The 19,580-nt window shown below is 40.0% G+C and overlaps 1 protein-coding gene across 8 annotated transcripts in view; it reads right to left on the bottom strand.

The window, feature by feature from the left end:
- The window catches only part of MACROD2 (mono-ADP ribosylhydrolase 2), an 836,889-nt gene that overhangs the window by 63,579 nt on the left and 753,730 nt on the right, over window positions 1-19,580 (bottom strand). For 6 of the 8 annotated variants that reach the window (XM_090134637.1, XM_090134639.1, XM_090134641.1 and 3 more), the window contains 2 exons: window positions 14,902-14,937; window positions 6,412-6,495 (listed from right to left, as the gene is read on the bottom strand). In XM_090134637.1, coding sequence (XP_089990763.1) covers window positions 6,412-6,495; window positions 14,902-14,937 — 120 coding nt within the window. The remainder of the gene's footprint in view (window positions 1-6,411; window positions 6,496-14,901; window positions 14,938-19,580) is intronic. The other 2 variants (XM_090134638.1, XM_090134642.1) reach the window with 2 other exon arrangements.

The raw sequence follows: 19,580 nt of genomic DNA, 5'->3' as shown, positions 1-19,580 counted from the left end.
AGTATGACCATAACATTTACACTTACTATGTCAATTTACTGTTAGTTCTCATTTTCTTGGTGTACCCAAAAGAAGGGGTAACCGCAGACTGTGAAGGACTGCGGCACAGCTTCTTCTCTGAACCACAGGAAAGATATAAAATAAAAGCTATTTCAATGTTGTGCATACTATTCCTGAGATCGTGTGGTGGAGGAATGTAACAGTGAAGAATTGGAAAGGGGAACCATGCAGGAAACCACGCTTGCTAAGAGGGCATAAAACATGAACCAAAACAAGCATGGCACTATTTTGCATTAGCATTTCCAAATGAAGGGTCTGACTGTGCCTTCTGTGCTGGGCCCGAACAATCACACTGCTTTACTGTTATTCACTTGGTGGTTAGAAGTGAGAAAGGAATTGCAACTGTTTATCTGCTACAGTTTACACTCACATGCAGTCGGCTGCTAAAAGAAACCCCAACAAGTGAATGGCTGAAGGAACAGGACGGTGCATCACCCGCAGAGACCAAAATGAGCTGAGTTTTCAAAGCTGTCACATGTGACTGCTGCATGACAATCTAATGCAACGGCACTAGCCTCTGCAGCCATGAAAAGAATCTTCTAAGAAGGGCTTGCTCAGAGAGCAAATAACAAATAAATACACAGATAACGTCCTGTTTTTCTACTGGCTAAGTGAAAAGTGATCACCCGATACACTGAGAGCTGTAATCAGTCAAGACAGATGGCAGACTTCAAAACTGGAGTGAAAAAAGAAGCTATCAGCCAAAAGTGGATAAGGGTTAATGGCATCACTTTAAATATAACCAGTCTGTATGAAGGTGAAACATTTTACAGACATGTTTGATACACATGCTTCACAGGGAATTTTGTCTGAAGTACTTTATCTTAATGTGAAATTTTATTTAAGGGTTTAGTTTGGTGGTAAAAGGAATGCAGTAACTTCTAAGCTATCTTAATAAGAAGGAGCACTTTAATGCTGAACAAGAGAGTGTGTTTTTGAAGCATAATTATGTGTCTAGATGTTCATTTTCAGTATGAGTGGAGCAGAAATTTATTGAAGAATATTACTGCCCTGTGGGATGCAAGGAAGAAATGTAGCTATAGCTTCTCAAATGATAAAAGAATTGTTTGCTATAAATCAAGGACAATTTTAAAACTTAATCAGAAGTCAAATCTGGTTAATATTAATCCATACCTTAAAGGGACAGACAATCAGGTCTGCATAGTGTTACAAGGAAAGATGCTTTGAACACTGCCGTGCAGCAGTAACACACTGCAGATGTACGCATGCTGCACCCCCCAGGGAAGGAGCAAAAGTCACAGCACTGCTGACTTCAGTATCTTTTCAGGTTGGATATTAAATATTTCTTCTCCCAAAGAGCGGTGAGGCAGTGGCACAGCTGCCCAGGGGGTGGTTGGGTCACCGTCCCTGGAGGTGTCCCAGAGCTGTGGAGATGTGCCACTGAAGGACATGGTTGGTAGGTATGGTGGGGTTGGGTTGGGCTTGGACAAGATGATCTTAGTGTTTTTTTCCAACCTTAATGGTTCTATGACTTTTGCCATTGCACATATTATATCCTCCTCCCTATAAAACCAGGCAGTGAGCAGCAAAGCTGCAAAAATTGTGTTGTAAAGAAGGAAGGAGAAGTCTTATATTAATGTTGCAACTAAAGGACTAAGCTGTAAAATTAGTTTTACTTGCTAGTCCCAAAACTATGCATTTTTTGTCAATTAACAAATCTTTCTTGGCAAAGGGATAAAGAACAAGGGTGTCCCCCTCAGATTGAGCATCCTTCCTAACAGCCATGACCTGCTGAATCACAGCACTGTTGAGGTAAGACGCACCTCCACTTGGCCTCACTTCTACTGCATACAGATGGGTGACTTCTCCTGTAGACGCAGCACAATTCAGATTCAGAGCAATACAAGATCTTGCTAACAAGCCCAGCATCCCAACGCTGATGAACAGTGTTTGAGAAACCTGATGCTGCCCTTGAAAGCTAAGAGGTCAGTAGTGCAATGACCCTATCAGGCAAAGGAACAAACTCTACCAACTGTCACCAAGGTGATTTGTGTTCCTTTTGACCTTCCTGGCTTGGCTTATCCATCACACCATTCTCCTTCCCACCAGGTGAACAGAAAGTAGACAAAGTTCATCTCAGATGAGCAATTCCAACATGCTAGCTCCTCACACATACACCGGGTCTCAGATAAGGGGATCATTAGAGACCAACAGCCCATCAATCTATCAGGAAGAACCTAGCACTTCATTGTGGGAGAAGCTCAGGAGAAAAGCTGAAGTGAGATAACTTGCAGAGCTCCAGCTCTGTCTTCACACCCCTCAAAGGAAAACAAGCAGGATCCTGACCTTGGGAAGGCATAGCAATGGCTCTTGCTGCATGGAGTGATTCTCTTCCTCCTGGAGAGGAGAAAGATCAGGCATTTATGCTGCTATTATTGGCTGTGTTAGTCATCTTTGGTAGAATACTGATCACCTGCAGACCATGGAGGGAATAGATGGGGCAGCTCTTGAACAGGCTCCATTTTATATCTCACTGAGAAATCCAGAAACAAAAGGGCAAATAGTTTTGCTGTTCCAAATATCAAGAAAACCTACAGCATGCACCTCACTGTTCAGCCCACATAGGAGGCCATAAGGGGAGAAAAAGAGAAGGAACATTTTGAGATTCATTAGCCTTCTTTAAAGAGAGTTTGATGTTACTTGGTAGGGATCAGAAGGATGAAAATATGACCGTTGGCATTACTGCCATCTCATGATGGCAATGCTGTGACAAGTGTTGCCATTTTGTCTATGCCATTACTTTATGACAGTGTCATGAAGTTACTGAAAACACACTAAATTTGCTTTAGTATCAAAAATATTTTCCTCACCTTGGAGTTCACCAAGTGCACCTGACCACTGGAAAGGCAAAATTGCCACTGGCTTATTTTTCCCAGCCAGCAGTACCCAGGGAAAATACATGAAGAAATAACTAAATAACTCTGCATGTTTGCAATCTAAAACCTGGTGGTAAAGAATGATCCCCCATGTATCCAGACCATTCATTTCTCCAGACAATAACCTGCACTAGAATGAATACAACAAGTGACAGGAGAATCTGCTATGCAGTTCACACTTGCTTTTTGCCATCAACAGACCAAAGGCAGAGAACAATATATCTAATAGCATAATAACAGGCACCACTAATGCTTCAGAGGTTCCGTACAAAATTGCTTTCATTAGCATGTCAAGTGTTTATCTTAGCTTACTGCAAAACAAGCTCCTTACATACAGCCACTTGTTCAGCTTCCCTTGATTGTGGAGAGGACAGAAACCAAGGAGCCCGACTTTCTGTGATCTTCTGCAGAGATTTTAAGATGCGTTGAAAAGGTTTTGCTCTGTTACCTCTAGCCAATGAACCAGCTTGGCGCGCTGTAGAAAAATATTACTGGGGGAATATTAGTGAGCTCGATGGAATAGCTTCTACAGGGTGCCATGAGGGCACGTGTGACAGCAGGCTGCAAAAGCAGCGAGCTGTATTCCCACCTTTGGTGTAAAGGGATGCAGGCAGCTACGAGGAGCTCTACAAAGCTCTTCCTGGGCCTCAGTGTATATTTGTTAAATATTTTATATCTGGTCATGGAACCAAGGAGAAAATAATATCTTGTGTTAAATGTAAGTCACTTTGGACTAGCTTTTATTGCTAAAACCTTTTCTTTTTTTTTTTTTTTTTTCTTTTCTGTTTAATTTCTGGTACATAAAGTATGCAAACTACCTGAAGGTTCAAACGCTCTGAACACAAAGCCCTTCAGTTTCACCATGAGGAAACTTCAACAAAGCTGGCTGCAGCCAGAGATCGGCTTTACTGAGTTTTGAGGCCGCTTATATGTATTAGCTACCCAAAAATCCTTTTTTTATCCCTCAAAATACAATAAAATAATAAAGGCAGTCTCTTGGAAGGGAAGCCAAATCCCTACCCATCAAAAAAAAAAAACCATTCAGACACATGGTCATGCAGTTCTGGTTCATGTCACACATACACAGCTTTCTTGATCTTCAAAGCTCCACAATAGCAATTCCTTTAATTAGCCAAAACCAACAGCTAATAATTAGAATGACAGAAACTAAATTCTATTCTCAGACAAACGCGTGCAAATCCTATTTACCTAACCAGAAATAACTCACAGGTGTGCCATATTATACTCTGGCCACCTCTATAGGAATTCAGTGTCTGGAGCTATTCTTCAAAACACAGGCACAGGTAATTCTGCTGAGATCTGATCTGGGTTTCTCCCCCTTCAACAAACACTTAATTACTTTCTTTTTTTTTCCTCAGCACAACATTCAAGCCTAAATCAAGGCTTTCACTTCTAAACACTACAGGCCTGATTTCTGCCCAAGGAGAAGAGGAGTCTGTCACCAGCCAGATTACATTCCGCAGCAGTGATTATGTGTTACAGGCCTCGACTCTGCATCAGCAAAAATCTACTGTACGGCATCAAATTCAAGGAGTTCAGACATTTTACAGCTCGAGGGTAATGCAATCATTCTATTGCCATGCTATTTACTTCATCCTTCCAATGCATTTGTTTGTACTCTACAAAGTGAACTGTAGGTCACCAGGAAAACACTGACAGGAATAGCAAACGAGGAGACGGAATTCAGTAAACCAAGGAAGCAGTGGAACAACATCAGCTCAATTTCCAACTGAAAGAAAAGCTTACAACACTTTTTTTTTTTTTTTTTTGCCTCTCTTCTTATTATTAAGACACAATGAAGGCTTTTAGTCACACTCCAGTATATGTATCGTGGAATACTTAGGAGTATGGAAAACGACACCATGATCCCACACCCCATTTAGCCTGCATACAAATCGACATGTGGTTTGTCATCGTAGAATTCTCTAATCCAAATATACATTGGTATTTTAACTTCAGTTGGGTTTAGTGCAACAAGAGAGAAAAGACGACCAGTCAGGATGAGATTTCTTGGGTCCCCCCACACCTTCCAGGCGATGACAGCTATTGCTTTAAGTACTTGCCATTAACAACCAGTCACAATGTTAGTGACAGGATGTTACTAGCAGTTACTTAAAGTGATAGATGTTAACGTTTTTCTGCTCTTTATGACTCACACTACACCCTAGTCAGAATATTTTAGGAGCTGAAAGCACAGAGCGAGGTCAAAATGATGAAGGACATGGAGCCACCGGTTGAGGTGCAGAATGAGATGTGTCACTTAAGGAACATTAGGTCAAAGAGAATCCGTGATAAGGAACTGTCATGGATTAAAGATTAAGGTTCATCCTTTTAACTATTTCACCCAAGGGGAATTCTCTAGCATTTGGGCATTTTGTTCTTCCACAAATTGAAGAGCAAAGTCAAAGTCTACATTGAAAATTACATCTTTGATGTTAACATCTTTTAGCAGCTCTACCAATGAGATACACATTAGGAAAAGATACTTTGATCCAATTTTAGATTGACGTGGACTGCGCTCAGAAAGGCTCAAATGCAGGAAAGCACTTTTCAGAACAACACAAGCATAATGGTAAGCATCTGTGACTTCTGACCATGGAAATACGTAGTACAGCACATAAGATCTGAAGCCACAAACACCACAAGTGGAGTAGAAAGGGACACAGTAAAATTCTCTTGTGGAGAAGGAAAGCGAGAATTTTATTGATCTATGTATTGCTGTGGGTAGTTGATTCAGTTGAGCAGCTTAAGCAATGAGCGTGACGCAAACACTGTGCAACATTACATTTCATATTATTAATTATGTAAAGTCAGAACAGGTTAGACATAAAACAGCAACGTTTTTCCATTTTATATCAGCAATAATCAGTAAAAATTGCATTTGTAAATCTAAATCTACCTTGAGGTGAAAACACCTCAAAAAAATTAGAGTCTCATGACCGAGGCCAGAATGAACTTTCCAAGTGTGCGCAAATAACATTCTTAAATAACAGTATTCCAATCCAATAAAAATATTCCAATATTCTTCCAATAAAAGTATTCCAAACAAGAAGGGAGTCAACTCTTTGAAAGGGTAGATAACAGCAGGACAAAGGGAAATGGTTTTAAACTGAGGGAGGGAAGATTTAGGGTGGATGTCAGGGGGAAGTTCTTCACAGAGAGAGTGGTGAGGTGCTGAAACAGCTGCCCAGAGAGGTTGTGGATGCCCCATCCCTGGAGGTGTTCAAGGCCAGGTTGGATGGGGCCCTGGGCAACCTGGTTTAGTATTAAATGGGGAGGTTGGTGGCCCTGCATGTGGCAGGGGGGTTGGAGATCTGTGATCCTTGAGGTCCCTTCCAACCCTGGCCATTCTGTGACTTATTTTTTTCCTCAAGAACTTTCCCCCAAGATGTAAAATTTAGAAATAGCTCTGAAAAGCAGTCAGACCACCTACCTTCAGCATCGTCATGAGGGTCTTCAGCCTGCTCTGCTTTGCACTTTGTGGGAGACAGAGGCTGGCCTTTTTGTTCCAGTCCTTCTTTAAAATATAAAAAGAAAATACTGAATACATTATATTTTGAAACACTGTTATCATATCAAATTTTACCACACATGATATCACAACTGTGAGTACATTTATCTCAGTGCTCCATTCAGCGCCCGATGTCTATCTTTCTCTTATGAAAATTAATTACTGCATCACATGCTAGAAAAGGATCATAAGAAGTACCTTTCAGCTTGCAGTGGACTTTGCCTAACTTTGCCATGACAGCAGGGAAGAAAGATCATTTTAAAACGACCTACTTCTTAACAAGCTTCAGGAAAAGAAAAGTTTATAATTTTTAATTTGCAGTTTTTAATGTAATATATATTAAACCATCTTATAGAATTGTGAAATGATTCCCTCTCAGCTCAATTCTCCATTCAATGTAATAACACAGTAACAAATGAATATTGACTGAAATGGGTAATGAAATGAGAGGCTGGGAATCAAGTTTGATAGTGAAGTTAAGGAAATGAAAGTTTTATGAGATAGAAATGTTCTGTTTGGAGAAAAAAGAAAAAAAAAAGCCTTCCAACCCATTAGCCAGAAAGCAACAGGAAGATAAAGGAAAAGGAAATCCTTCTGAGTGAAAGAGTAACTGATGCAGTGAAGTTTAAGTGACTGACGTTCACAGCACCTAATATTAGATGGTTACATTTTAAAAATTAAGAGGTTTTGTACAACTTGAACAGAGTTTTTAATCGTCTCAACATAAGCATCAAGTTACTGTTTGCTTCCTAAGATAGATCTGTAGGTAGCACTGAAAGTCCATTAGCACAGAAGGAAGGCCAAGCTGGAAATTAATCATAAAAGGTATTTGTAAATTAAGACATTTGAAAGAAGGCTCACAAATTCTTATTTGCTTAACCAAATTCTGGGTTGAAAGCAGAGAACAGCAGATGCTTAAAACTCAATTCATGGCATGCACTGAATGTATTTAGCAGCGATGGGAAAACGCCTTTTTGTCATTTGACTTTCCACCAGACCACCCAATTCCTAATGGCCAGCCGAGAACTTGAGAGGGAGAAACCTAAAGAAAACAGATTTTACGTGCGTGCTGAAAAGACATCCTGAATACTTACAACCAGATAACTTAGGAAAGCACGTAGCCTTTCTTGATTTAGGCCTATTGCCATGCTGAAACAAAGTAAGAATCACCTCAAGTCAATTAGCAACTAGAAAAAAACAACAAAACAACAGAAGGGAGAAATTGTATTAGAAATTGCCTCATGTTCTGAACAATCTGATCTCCTCTGCTGTTGTACATACCCTACACAATCATATACTGTGTATGTTGCTGGATACGTAAAAAGCTCTCAGCAACAAGATGCACAGTTCCTCATAAAGGCCTCAGCTCTGCTGACAGCTATAGCTACTACACTTCCATATCCTACACGTATCTCTATACATATGGAGAATCCAACTGCTAAAAGTTTCCAAACACAGGTATGAAAATGAAGGATGTGAAAACGGAACTCTCAGTGTGAGAGGGAATACTGTGTTCTTTGGAGAGAGAAACCATGGGCTCCACATGGAACCCAGAAAGCTACTCAGAAACACTCTCTGCCTGCCCTCCTGGGAGCCTTGGTTCTCTGCTGCACTGAAGTCCTAAAAGAGCAGCTACGAACTTAGAAGATGGCAAGAATTTACAAGAAGCTATATCTCAAAACGTTAACAAAACTCTAATGTGGAGATCTGCATGTGAGCAGTTGAATTTAGTTTCACTTGTTTAATTCTAAGGAGTGAGCATTACATTTTAGGTCCAAAAGCCCAAACTGAATATTGTCCTTAAAAATAGCTTCTAGCACAGAATTTCTGTATATACAACTCTATATTGTTCAGAGCATGAAGGGCCTTTACAGATCAGTAAATAAGTGGTGCAGAACACACTCTGATATTTAGCTTGCCATCAAGAAGTAGAACTTTCCTGACAGCACTTCACAGAGGCCCATATTCATGTCATCACATTTGTTCATCTGAATTTGAGATTCAATTACAGTATTTAGATGAAATTAAAATGCTAAGATCTATTTATTTCTAGGCTGATGAGAACACAGAAGCAACCATAAGTAATGCTGTGGGGAAAAGGCAAAAAACATGAAACACACACTCTGTCAACCTTTTACAGAGGTTACTCAAGAGCAGTGATGATGTTCAACAAGAAGCTCAATGCAAAAGTGAGATCCTGAAAAACAACCAGGATTTTAAAGATTTGCTCCTGCCAACACTCTCCCATTCTCTTTAAAAATAAGCCTGAAAATTTATAATTGACCGTATTGACGGATGGCCTCTTTGGTTCTAATGCCACTCTGCACTACCTGCTATTTTCCCTTTTTGGGTTAACAATGACTCGCATCAGGGGACCAAATCAATAGGAGCATTTCAGTCAACACTCATCCCTCCAATGACAAATTTTATCATCTAGCAAACCTTCCTCCAAGCCCAAAAGTCAAATGTCAATCAAACTTAAGTGCGAGTGTCCAGCCAGGTCTTTCAGGAGTATCTGAACACATTAAATAGTATAACCGACATCTTAATTTTCAGCACAAAGACAGAAAGGGAGGAGGCTGTTATCCTCTCAAAATAAATGGTCTTTCTGCACTCTATACACAATCTTTTCACATTCATTAAAGGACGCAGAGACTTTTTATTTATCTATTTGTTAGCAGTTTTCCCTCATTTTAGGGACAGAAAGGGATTCTTCCAAGATTCAAAATAATGACTTTTGTTGTGGTCAAAATACATCTCTTAACCCTTTGTGCTTTACAGTAGTATGTCTTTCAGAGCAAGTAGCCAAATACTATGGAATCCTGCTTGCCAATTTCTGTTTAAAAACAGAACACCTACATGGGTGTCTGAAGCAATCATCTTCAAAGCTTTTCTAATCACGATCAGGTTTCTGAGCTCTAACACTGGGAGACATCATTCCTACTTGTAGGCTAATTCAGAGGGTTAGCAAACCACTTAAACCTGACAGTTTCTCTCAAAGTAAGCCATTTCAAAAATCCCTCACAGTTTCAAAGCCTTGCTGTGTACAAGTGTTTCCTATTTTCCTCTCAGGAAAAGAGAAAGTCTCCCTCCAAAGTAAAAAGTATCCAAGTTTGTGTGAGTACACAGTGGAATGTACAAGGAAGTAGAGCATTTATATAGCACTGTTTATAGTTGGGCTTCTCTTGTTAGTGTCAATGAGATCCTTTGGTCTGACATCCCATAGCAGGCTGTCAATTCTGGAGTAACTATCTGGTGGGCTAAGTAGGACACTTAGGGCAGAAATGGCATAACGAGCAGGGCGACGCATATGAACCACTATTAGATGAGATATATGACAGGTGGGTGGCAACATTTACTCAGATGAGGTCAAAAGGCCTTGGTACAACATGGGGGGGTGAAGCCAAAGAGGAGAAAACAGCTTCAGAACTGAAACACTTCTGCGCAAGATTTTTTGTGCCTTTTTTTTGTTTGTTTGTTTTGGTTTTATGATAAGAGAATTAACTTATGTCAGTGCATAATAATGCAGCATTACTGTGTATCTGGACTATGCTTCTCATAATAGCACACGGTTCTGCAATTTCCAGATGCAATCACTGCAATTGCGCACATAATTATGGCAGTATTAGGGCTTATTTTGCACGCTTCTACGAGTAGGTATGTGAAGTTATGGATATAAAAGCCAAGTCCTTCTGAAGTTAAAGTTAAGAATAATCTTCCCTTAATGGAGCTTAAAGCATTAAGCATCATGACTGCAGCATTAAAACAGTGAAGTTAAAAGAAGACAAGGCTATTAGGTCATCCGGTCCTTCTCTTTGCTTACGTAGGATATTGCTCATAAAGCTGAGATCTAGGAGTGTATAAGTCTGTACCTGGCATTACTAAATCTGCTCTTTTGGCACAAGCCATTCTAACAGCAAGCTGTATGAAATATACTAATATCCAAACTCGCTGAATTAAGTGGTGTAGTAAAGCTAGCAGCTGCAATAAGAAACAGCATCCAGAGTAACAAACGCATGGATTAAAACCTTTCAAGTTATATGCCATTAGAAGAGCAGTCTTGAGTGTGTATATTTACTTAAACTGGGTTATTATTACTTTTAAATATTTTTCTTAGTGTATCCAAAATACGCAGTGATGTTATGTGACTGACTCACGAAAATGATCACTCGTGTCTGTTTGATTTTACAGTATTAACATAGATAGTAATAGAGGTTAGCTGGCAGACATGCAATTAATATTATTTTACTACTTATTTAGAAGAAAAAACATAGGAAGAAAGGCCTTTCTACAAATAACGAGATATTTGTACTTCAGGGTGATAGAAACAAAAGAAAGAGATTACTTTCATAATGCGTACATCACTCAACAAGGTACACACAAAGTAAGGTCATGTGTTACTTCTTACTCCCAGATAATTCTTTAGTTGTGCCCGAGCTGTAATCCAGCATCTATTGGACATATTCCCACCAACGTCAGCCAACACCAAACCAAAATCAGATTTTTCCTCTATCTCTTGCACTGGGTTTTAATTAGGACTGGTTCTGTAAAGTCTGCAGTATTCTACTACATTCTTCACAATGAAATTGGTGCAGATATGAATCTATGTCTCATTTGAGTCCCTCTGCTTCTTCTTATTTTCTTTTGGCTAGATATTGGCCCTTCAGAAGCACCCAACCAACAGCGAATTGTAGGCGCAGAGATTTAGCTGAAATTTAGAATATTTGAATCTCTGCCAGAGGTCCTACACGCAATGTAGTTTGCAACATGCGCTCTCCATGAACCCAAAAGTTTTTACTTTTTTTAAGCACAAGAACTGGAGAAATAACCCCAAAGCAGACAGGATATGGTCAGCTCAACAAAACAGGATCATCAATATATGTGCCAACTGCTGATTCCATCTGCTGGAGTCATGGCCCATGAAGTCAAGTGGAATGAAGAGTGATTATTCCATTAATAACTTGAAGTGGCAACTAGATGTTGATACTCAATTTTTCGCTCAGATCTGGGAAAAGTTGAACTCTTTCAAACTTTAAGCTATCTGAATATAAAAAAATCAAAACTCCCCTCAGTGCAGAAATTAAATATACATTTACAACTTCTGCAAATGCATCTACAATCATTAAAAAGTTCATACCCAGTCTTGGCTTCAGCTGGAACAGAGTTGATTTTCTTCATCGTGTCAGACATGATGCTATGTTTTGGCTTTAGGAGAAAAACAACGTTGATAACACACCTGTGTAAGTTGTTGCCTAGCAGTGCTATACAGAGCCAAGGACATTTCACTTCCTCAGCTTCTCATGATGTCCTGCCAGTGAGGGAAGCTGCAGGGGCACGAGGAACTGAGAGAGGATAAAACCAGGCCAAAGGGATATCCCATACCATACAGCATCATATGAAAAAGCTATAGAACTGAGGGAAGTTGGCCAGGGGGGCTGTTGTTACTCAGGAACTGGCTGGGCATCAGTGGGTGGTGAGCAATTGTTTTGCGCTTCATTTGTTTTGTAAAGATATACGTGTATTTTAAATTATCATTACTGTTATTTCACTCTTCCTTTTTTAGTGAATTGTTTCTCTCTCAATCTATGAGTTCTACCACTTTTATTATTATTTTCCCTGATTCTCTCCTCCATCCCACTGAGAGGTAAGAGTGAGCAAAAGGCTGTGTGGTGTTCAGCCCCCCATTAGGTTAAACCACAACCGGACACAAACAGGTCAAAACGACACAACTCCCAACCACTTCTGGATTAGCTATACAAAACACATCTGTCTTTGGTCACTGTAGGTACTGACTCATGACTGTCAGTGTACTGATTCCCAAAATACCTTGAAAGCAGAACAGAATAACTAAGTACATGTTGTTGATGTTCAGCGTACCCTACAAACAAGCCTGTGAGATCAACTATGATCTCATCTGTCTTACAGGCACAAGAAAGCAGGTATGTAGGGAAATATCTTCTTCAAACGACTTAATTCAGTGATTATTTCCCAGAGCAGCTATGCAGCTTCACCTAAATTCATGAAGGATAAGATTTATTTATTTATTCTGCAAAAAAGAAAAGAATGGCTGTTGTGTGGAAATATATTTCCTTTTAATTGTAATTTTAAATGCTTTAAAAAAAAAAATGATGTAATTTGCATAATCTCCATGAAAGCAACAAGAGAAAAAATGCAAAATAATTGTCTTGTAAAAACATACATGCCATGATTACTGTAAAAAATGAAATTGGAAATGTTAGATGAATACTGAAAATTCAACTGAGGGTAATCTTTGGCAAATGTTTGCTGTATAATGACAATCTTCATTTTCCTACTTTTATGTATATATGTACAACTATATTAATCACACTAATTGTATTAAAATCTCTGAAAGTTCCTATCCAGTAATCTTGACACCAAAAAGTAATTACAATTATATGTAATAAAACCAACAGTCCAGAAAGCCATAAAAGAATGTGTTAATCCATCACAGTAACACATAGCTATCTGTGTATATCCATGTTTGCACATTTATGCATATCCACTGTTATTAAAGAATTTATAATTTCTAAGCTAATTAACTTGTTGCATAAATCATCATAATCCATTTGTCTTCAAGACAATCTTGCCAGTTTAAGCAGCCAACACAGTGCTTCAAGAGCTTTTACCTCTGTTTTCTGGCTGGCATATTTCTGCCTTTTTCCAAGTGCCTCTCCCTCCTGATCTCATATCCTTTGACAAAGCAAATAACTAGAAGTTCCAACACATCATACTCACTGGGCTGTGATGGGATCAGGGTCACAGCGACCTGAGAGGTAGTACACATCCATGCACTGTCACAGATGGTACCCCGCTTGATTTACTACTCTCAAACACGGGAGAATCAGTAGCAAACATGGCCAGAGAAGAAAGGTCAGGCTTTGAGAAACATCAGATGACTGATTTCAGGGGAAGATAAGGAGCAGAGTAAGGACCTTTCTGCTCACTAGACAGAATGGCCCAAGGAGATGGCACAAAGAAGGATTTCCATGAATTGATGAGTGAGGAACAACCCATCTTGTGCTGAAAGATGGGATGTCAGCAGAAGGCTCACTTGCATAAGAATCATTTGGACAACGCTCTCAGGTTTGAAGTTTGAGTGGTTCTGTGTGGAGTCAGGAGTTGGACTGAGTAATCTTTGGTGGGTTCTTTCCAACCTGAGATATTCTATGATCTAGGGTCAAGGAACTACAACACAAAGTCATCGTGAGTGACATGCAACAAAAGGAGTGTAGAAAAGTACCCAGGGATGGAATCAGGAAGGCTGAATTTGCATACCAGTAGCAGTTAAACTAGGTAGGAACATAGGAAATAACATAAAGGGATCTTACAAACGTGCCAAGAGCAAAAGCTAGTTCAGACAAAGTATTTCTCAGCTGGTGAATGGAAGAGGCAACCTAGTAATAGACAAAATGAAAGTTAGAGGTGCTCATCTTATGAGCAGAGCCCATTCCCAGGTCCCACACATACAAATGGAGTGTAGGAAGAATAGGAGCAGCAGAAAGGCAGTAGGCTAACAATAGCTTCGAGGAACTAGGTGTGCTAATTAGGTGAAATGGGATTCACCAGAATGTGCTGGAGGAGCTGGTTGATGTGATTTTAGCACTGCATTTTTATCACCTATTAAGAAAAAAAAAGAGTCCCTGACTGCTGGTAAAAGGCTAACACTGCAAGAGAGACATGGAAAAGGATGAAGGGAAATACAGGCAGTCATTTTGACTTCAGTCCATGGAAAAAACACGTAGCACGTCCTGGTGGAACAGGAGGAGAACAGTGTATACAATACACTTTCTTTCGTACAGCTTTTTGTACCACATACTGCAGCATTCAGAGATGCTAAAAAGCGTTGGCTGAACAACTGCACCATTAGATGAGCTGAAAATTGGCTGATGTGTAACTGGCAAGTGGTAGCAAGATGAGTACTCCAATAGTCAATTAGTGGACTCCATGGAAATGAGTTCTTTGAAATACTGTCCAATCACATTCCATTTATTCCAGAGTTTGCTGGAGAGTTTTGCTACTGTTGTCATTGCAAACAAATCACAGCTACTAATCACAATTGCAAACGACTCAAGAATTGCTGTATCCACACCTTTTTACGAACAGACTGTAGAATTCTAATTATTTCCCATTCATGTTCAAACAAGATACTGACAAAAAAAGCTCATAAAAGAAGATACTAAAAAGTTAGTTTCAGCCATTCCTAATATGCATTACATACTGTCAGGGATCATCTTTCCTATGCTGTTAAAAACCAAAGATGACTGCTGTAACATTAGCAATAAACGACTGGCACTGCACATCACAACCAAGGCTATATGTTTTAAGAACCCTTCCAGTTTGGTTCATCCTTCTCAAAATTACATGTGTTAGCATAAAATATCATTTACTCACCTGTCTCTTCACTTATTTCAGTCTCTTCATTGTCATCTGTTAAAAAAAATAAAAATAAAAATCAGGAAACATCCAAAATAAAGTATTCCGTTATTCAAACTGTCCATATCTTAGCTTGCCTTCTCCCATTTCACATTTTGCAGGGAGATCTGGAGGTAGATCAGAAAAAGGTAAGTTTTTGTTGCTATGAAGAAAGTAGGTTCCTTTTGTAAAAAGTTACATTTTGGTAACGAAGCAGTTTCATACCATGAGACCTTTTTGGGGAAGAGCAGTGGGAGTGAATAAAAAAAAGATTTGCCTTAGTTAACATCTGAGTAAAACAACATTCCAGAGCCTTAAACATCTAATGGAGAGTTCAGTGACCACAGAGGTTTCTCAACTAAGTTCCTCAGTCTATGGACTGTATATATACTCTCTGAAACGCAAATTCTGCAAGCCTACAATTTCTGTCTAAAGCATAGCATCTTTCAAAGGCCTGTATGTTATTACGCCATTTGAACCCCAAGGAGTTCTGCAGTACTGTGATCAGTGGCAATGGAAATTAGCAGTATTATTTAGGTCCTAATTCACAGAATCGGATCTTTACACCACAAGCTCCACTGAGATTCAAATGCTGTAACACATGCCATGAGGACTGAAGATCTGCTTTCATCAAAATTTGGAGCTTGAAACACTTTAAGTACAAGCAGAACAGAACAATTTGTAAATAATACAGGCCTGCACTGGCAGTTCTGTTTAAATCAAAACATTAAAAAAAAAATAAAATCATGAGCATGATGCTTTTCATGGGGGCTTATAAATCTACGATAGATGGATCTACATCCATCCTTCACCATCCTCTGTAGCAGCTACAGTTGCTCTGCATGCATGGCAGGATTTTCAGAAGACACTAAAGGACAACAAGTCATGTTTTTCTTGAGCACACTTCAATCTGGCACAAAGAATCAGGTCTGAACGAAGTCACCACATACTTCACCTCCTTCCTCCTTCCTCTAAAAACAATTGCTTTGGAGTTCAAAAAGGCACAATGACCCCTATTTGTACACAGAAACTGTAAGGGGCTCTGACAAGTGGTCTTCGAGATCAAGGAGAGAGAAATTTTGTTGAAGGAAGCCAATGGGAATCCTGCCATTCACTTGAACAGAGCCAGGATTCTGAAACATTTTTCAACAAACCGCTCAGAAAGTATTTGGTTAATACAAAGCTTATTCATTAATCCATTCCCAATAACATATTCTTCCCATGGAAATGTTTATAATGAAGCCAGCAGGATAAAATTTCAAATTAATCTAAGACACGACACTAAATCAGTGTAATGTAACATCCTAACACACATATATCACCCGTTCTTCTGTGGAAGGTCTGAGTTATAGTTCTCTAAGTGACTTGGAATATGAAATTCCCAGAGCAACAGAAATAGCTTCTAAGTTGGTGATAATGGACACAGACAAGAAATTTGGCGTTATTAAGTAGTAATCATTATGCAATATGATTACGAAAAGTCAAAGACTGCTTTTGTGAACTAATTGTGAACTAAGTGCTGGTTTTTGGTTTTCTTTTTTTTTCCTGGGAAACGGAACCTAATTCTTGCTGAAAGGCAGTGCAGTCTTGACATCACTTCCAAAAATGGGAGGTGGGCTCCTGCTCATATTGTGACATGACCTCCAGGTCACTGTGGTGCCTTTGAAAATTCTACTCCAACCTGTATCTGAATCTGAGTTTCCTTTTGGCACGCAGCACTCCCCAGTCACTTCATGCGTCTATAATTCTTATTCTTAAAATATTAATGCATCTGGTGGAAGTGATTCTCTGTCGTATATAAAGCGATCTCTTTCACTGACCTTGGTGTGGCTAGCTAAAGTGATAAACACCACATTTAGTTGTCAGAACTCTATGCCAAAACCAATTATTTTGGATGAAAAACATTATTTTAGGAATCTTTATCCAAAAATCTTTCGCTTTTCTCCCAACAGTATGTTATTGCAGGCAGTTTACTGGGTTATAAAGAAATAAAAGCATATCAAAGTGTTTTTTTTTTTTTTTTTTTTTTTTTTAACCAAAGCTATTATACATATGAATAGAGGACTAAATGAGTGCCAAGATTGCTATAAATTAGATCTGTAATACTAAGGTTTATTTTTCTTGCTCCCTATGCACATTTTTACCCCTTGTAGAAGAAACTTTCTAAAGTGATGCATATTTCAAACCGAAGCAAACCAGTCTGTCAGTCCCAAAACAAAATGGAGTAAAATCACAGAAGAGCCCAAGAGTCAGTCTCTGACGCCAGTAATCATTGCCTGGAAGAAACGTGGCCAAATTTCTTGCCCAAGCTCACATTTGAAAGCCCAGATGTGAGCTTGCTGTAACTCTTCTCTTACTCTTAAAAGAATTAACTGAAAAGGAGAACATGCTGTAGTGTGTGCACAGAATCATCAAGGTTGGAAAAGACCTTTAAGATCATTCAGTCCAACTGTCCACCTATCACCAATATTTCCCACTAAACCACGTCCTTCACTACAACATCTAAACATTTCTTGTACATCTGTAGGGGCAGTGACTCCCCCACCTCCCTGGGCAGCCCATTCCAGCACATGACCATTCTCTCCAAGAAGTATTTCCTAACGTCCAACCTGAATCTCTCCTGGAGCAACTCAAGGCCACTTCCTCTCGTCTTACTGCTAGTTACGTGGGACAAAGATGCCAACCCCCATCTCCCTCACCACAACTCCCTTCAGGCCATTGTAGAGAACAGTAAGGTCTCCCCTGAGCTTCCTCTTCTCCAGACTGACCATCCCCGGTTCCTTCAGCTGCTCCCTATCACACTTGTGCTCCAGATCTCTCACACCTCTCCTTTCCTTCTCTGGACACGCTGCAGGCCCTCAGTGTCTTTCTTGCAGTGAGGGGCCCAAAACTGGACTCAGTACTCAAGGTGCAGCCTCACCAGTGCTGAGTACAGGAGGATGATCGTGCTCACGCTGGCAACTATGTCTGATACAAGCCAGGATGCCACTGGCCTTCTGAGCGTCAACCAGAAGAAACGTTTGTATGTTGTGTTGAGGGATATGGTTTAGCAAGAACCATTGGTGATAGGTGGATGGTTGGACTGGATGATCTTATAGGTCTTTTCCAACCTTAGTGATTCTGTGATTCTGTGACCAGTACTCAGATCTATTTCCTCTACACAGTCTTCCAGCCACTCTGCCCCATGCATTACCTGGGATTGCTGCACTTGGTCTCGCATGCATGTGGTCATTCTTGGTTACTCTTATGTTTGGCAGAGCATAACAGTGGCCTTTCACATGGTTTCACCCATTAAAACCCTAGATTTTGGGGAACTCTACCAAGAAGATTTTCCTAGGGAATAAAAAAATAAAAAAGAGCTTGCAAGATCTCTTCCTGAAGCAAGAGGAAAACTGGCACTGACTCTCTGCATGGGTCAGCCCATCACCAAGAAAACTCATGTCAGTATTTAGACGACCTAGGAGACAAGGGACATATCTAATCCAAAATGCTTCATACATTTAAAGGCACGAAGTTTTCCAGCTACTAGTTCAGCTATGGTTCTTAAAACAAGGTATTAGGTAGGTGATATATGGGAGAACAGTTTCCAGTCACATATAAAATAATTTACAATTCAGAATCAACCTGTGATTGAAACTGGCCCTCTAACTCTCACATTACATGGGTTAACTATATCTCAAAAGATCAGAGAGCTTTGCATTTGAGTGCAATTTGGTTGGTACGTATACATTTGTATAAATTACAGGCTTCATGGTATATTCATGTATCAAGAGACGTCAGTTACCTCTTCATTCCCCTCTCCCTTGTTACCTGCTGAACTTGGTCAGACAGGATGATTGCACCACACCAGCTCTGACTGGCATAGGAGAAAGAGATGCAGCCTTCTGTCATATACATATTTTTCCTTTGCCTTGCTGGTCAGGTTCTTTCTCTGTCTCACTAGTCACTGCATACAAGCAAGTGCAAGCCAGATGGCTAAAATCATCAATCTGTGTTTAGATTTATGTTAGGAACAAAGAGGTGAAAGGCTCTAAATACCACTGCTAATCCCCAAAGCCATTAAACTACCTCTTCCTTGTTGCTCACGCTTCTATTTGCATTGTTCATTACGTTAGCATGGGGAGAGTCAACACTATGCAAACACCTTTAATTTCTAACTATGCATGCCTTGTGGAGCTCTTACAGCAGAGCCAGCTCCAAGCTGCTCAAGCCAGCTGTTTCATCTGTACTCAGGGCCTGCATCTCAGGCTCCCGGTGCTCCACAGCAGTTCTGCATGCTGATGGCTCCTTCCTGCCTTTCTCTCCCTTTCCTCATCCTTCAGAATTTGCTCATCTTATCAGCACTTCCCGCTGTTCCCTGATTTCCATCCTTACCCACGTGTCTCAGCTGTCTCAGTCATGCAAGTGTGGCTGCACAGACCAAACACAACTGTGAAAAGGGCTGGGAGAGCACAACGGGACCAGACCTCTCCTTTCTGTAGCCTGCATAAATGCACCATGGCAAGCAGAGCAATGGGATGGGTAGAGCAATACAAAAGGCTGAAGGAACAAAATGGAGATTTTAATGCTGATGCCTCAAAAAAAAAAAATCCATCAAAAATGCATGAAACCTTTCAGCAGTGAGAGCTGCAGCCATCCCACTGAGATTTTTTGTTGTG

This window comes from Phasianus colchicus, chromosome 2, assembly GCF_987193195.1.
Source record: "Phasianus colchicus chromosome 2, bPhaCol1.hap1.1, whole genome shotgun sequence".
Classification (NCBI taxonomy): domain Eukaryota; kingdom Metazoa; phylum Chordata; class Aves; order Galliformes; family Phasianidae; genus Phasianus; species Phasianus colchicus.
The sequence above is the reverse complement of the archived record's forward strand: the minus strand, read 5'-3'. Positions and strand labels throughout refer to the sequence as shown.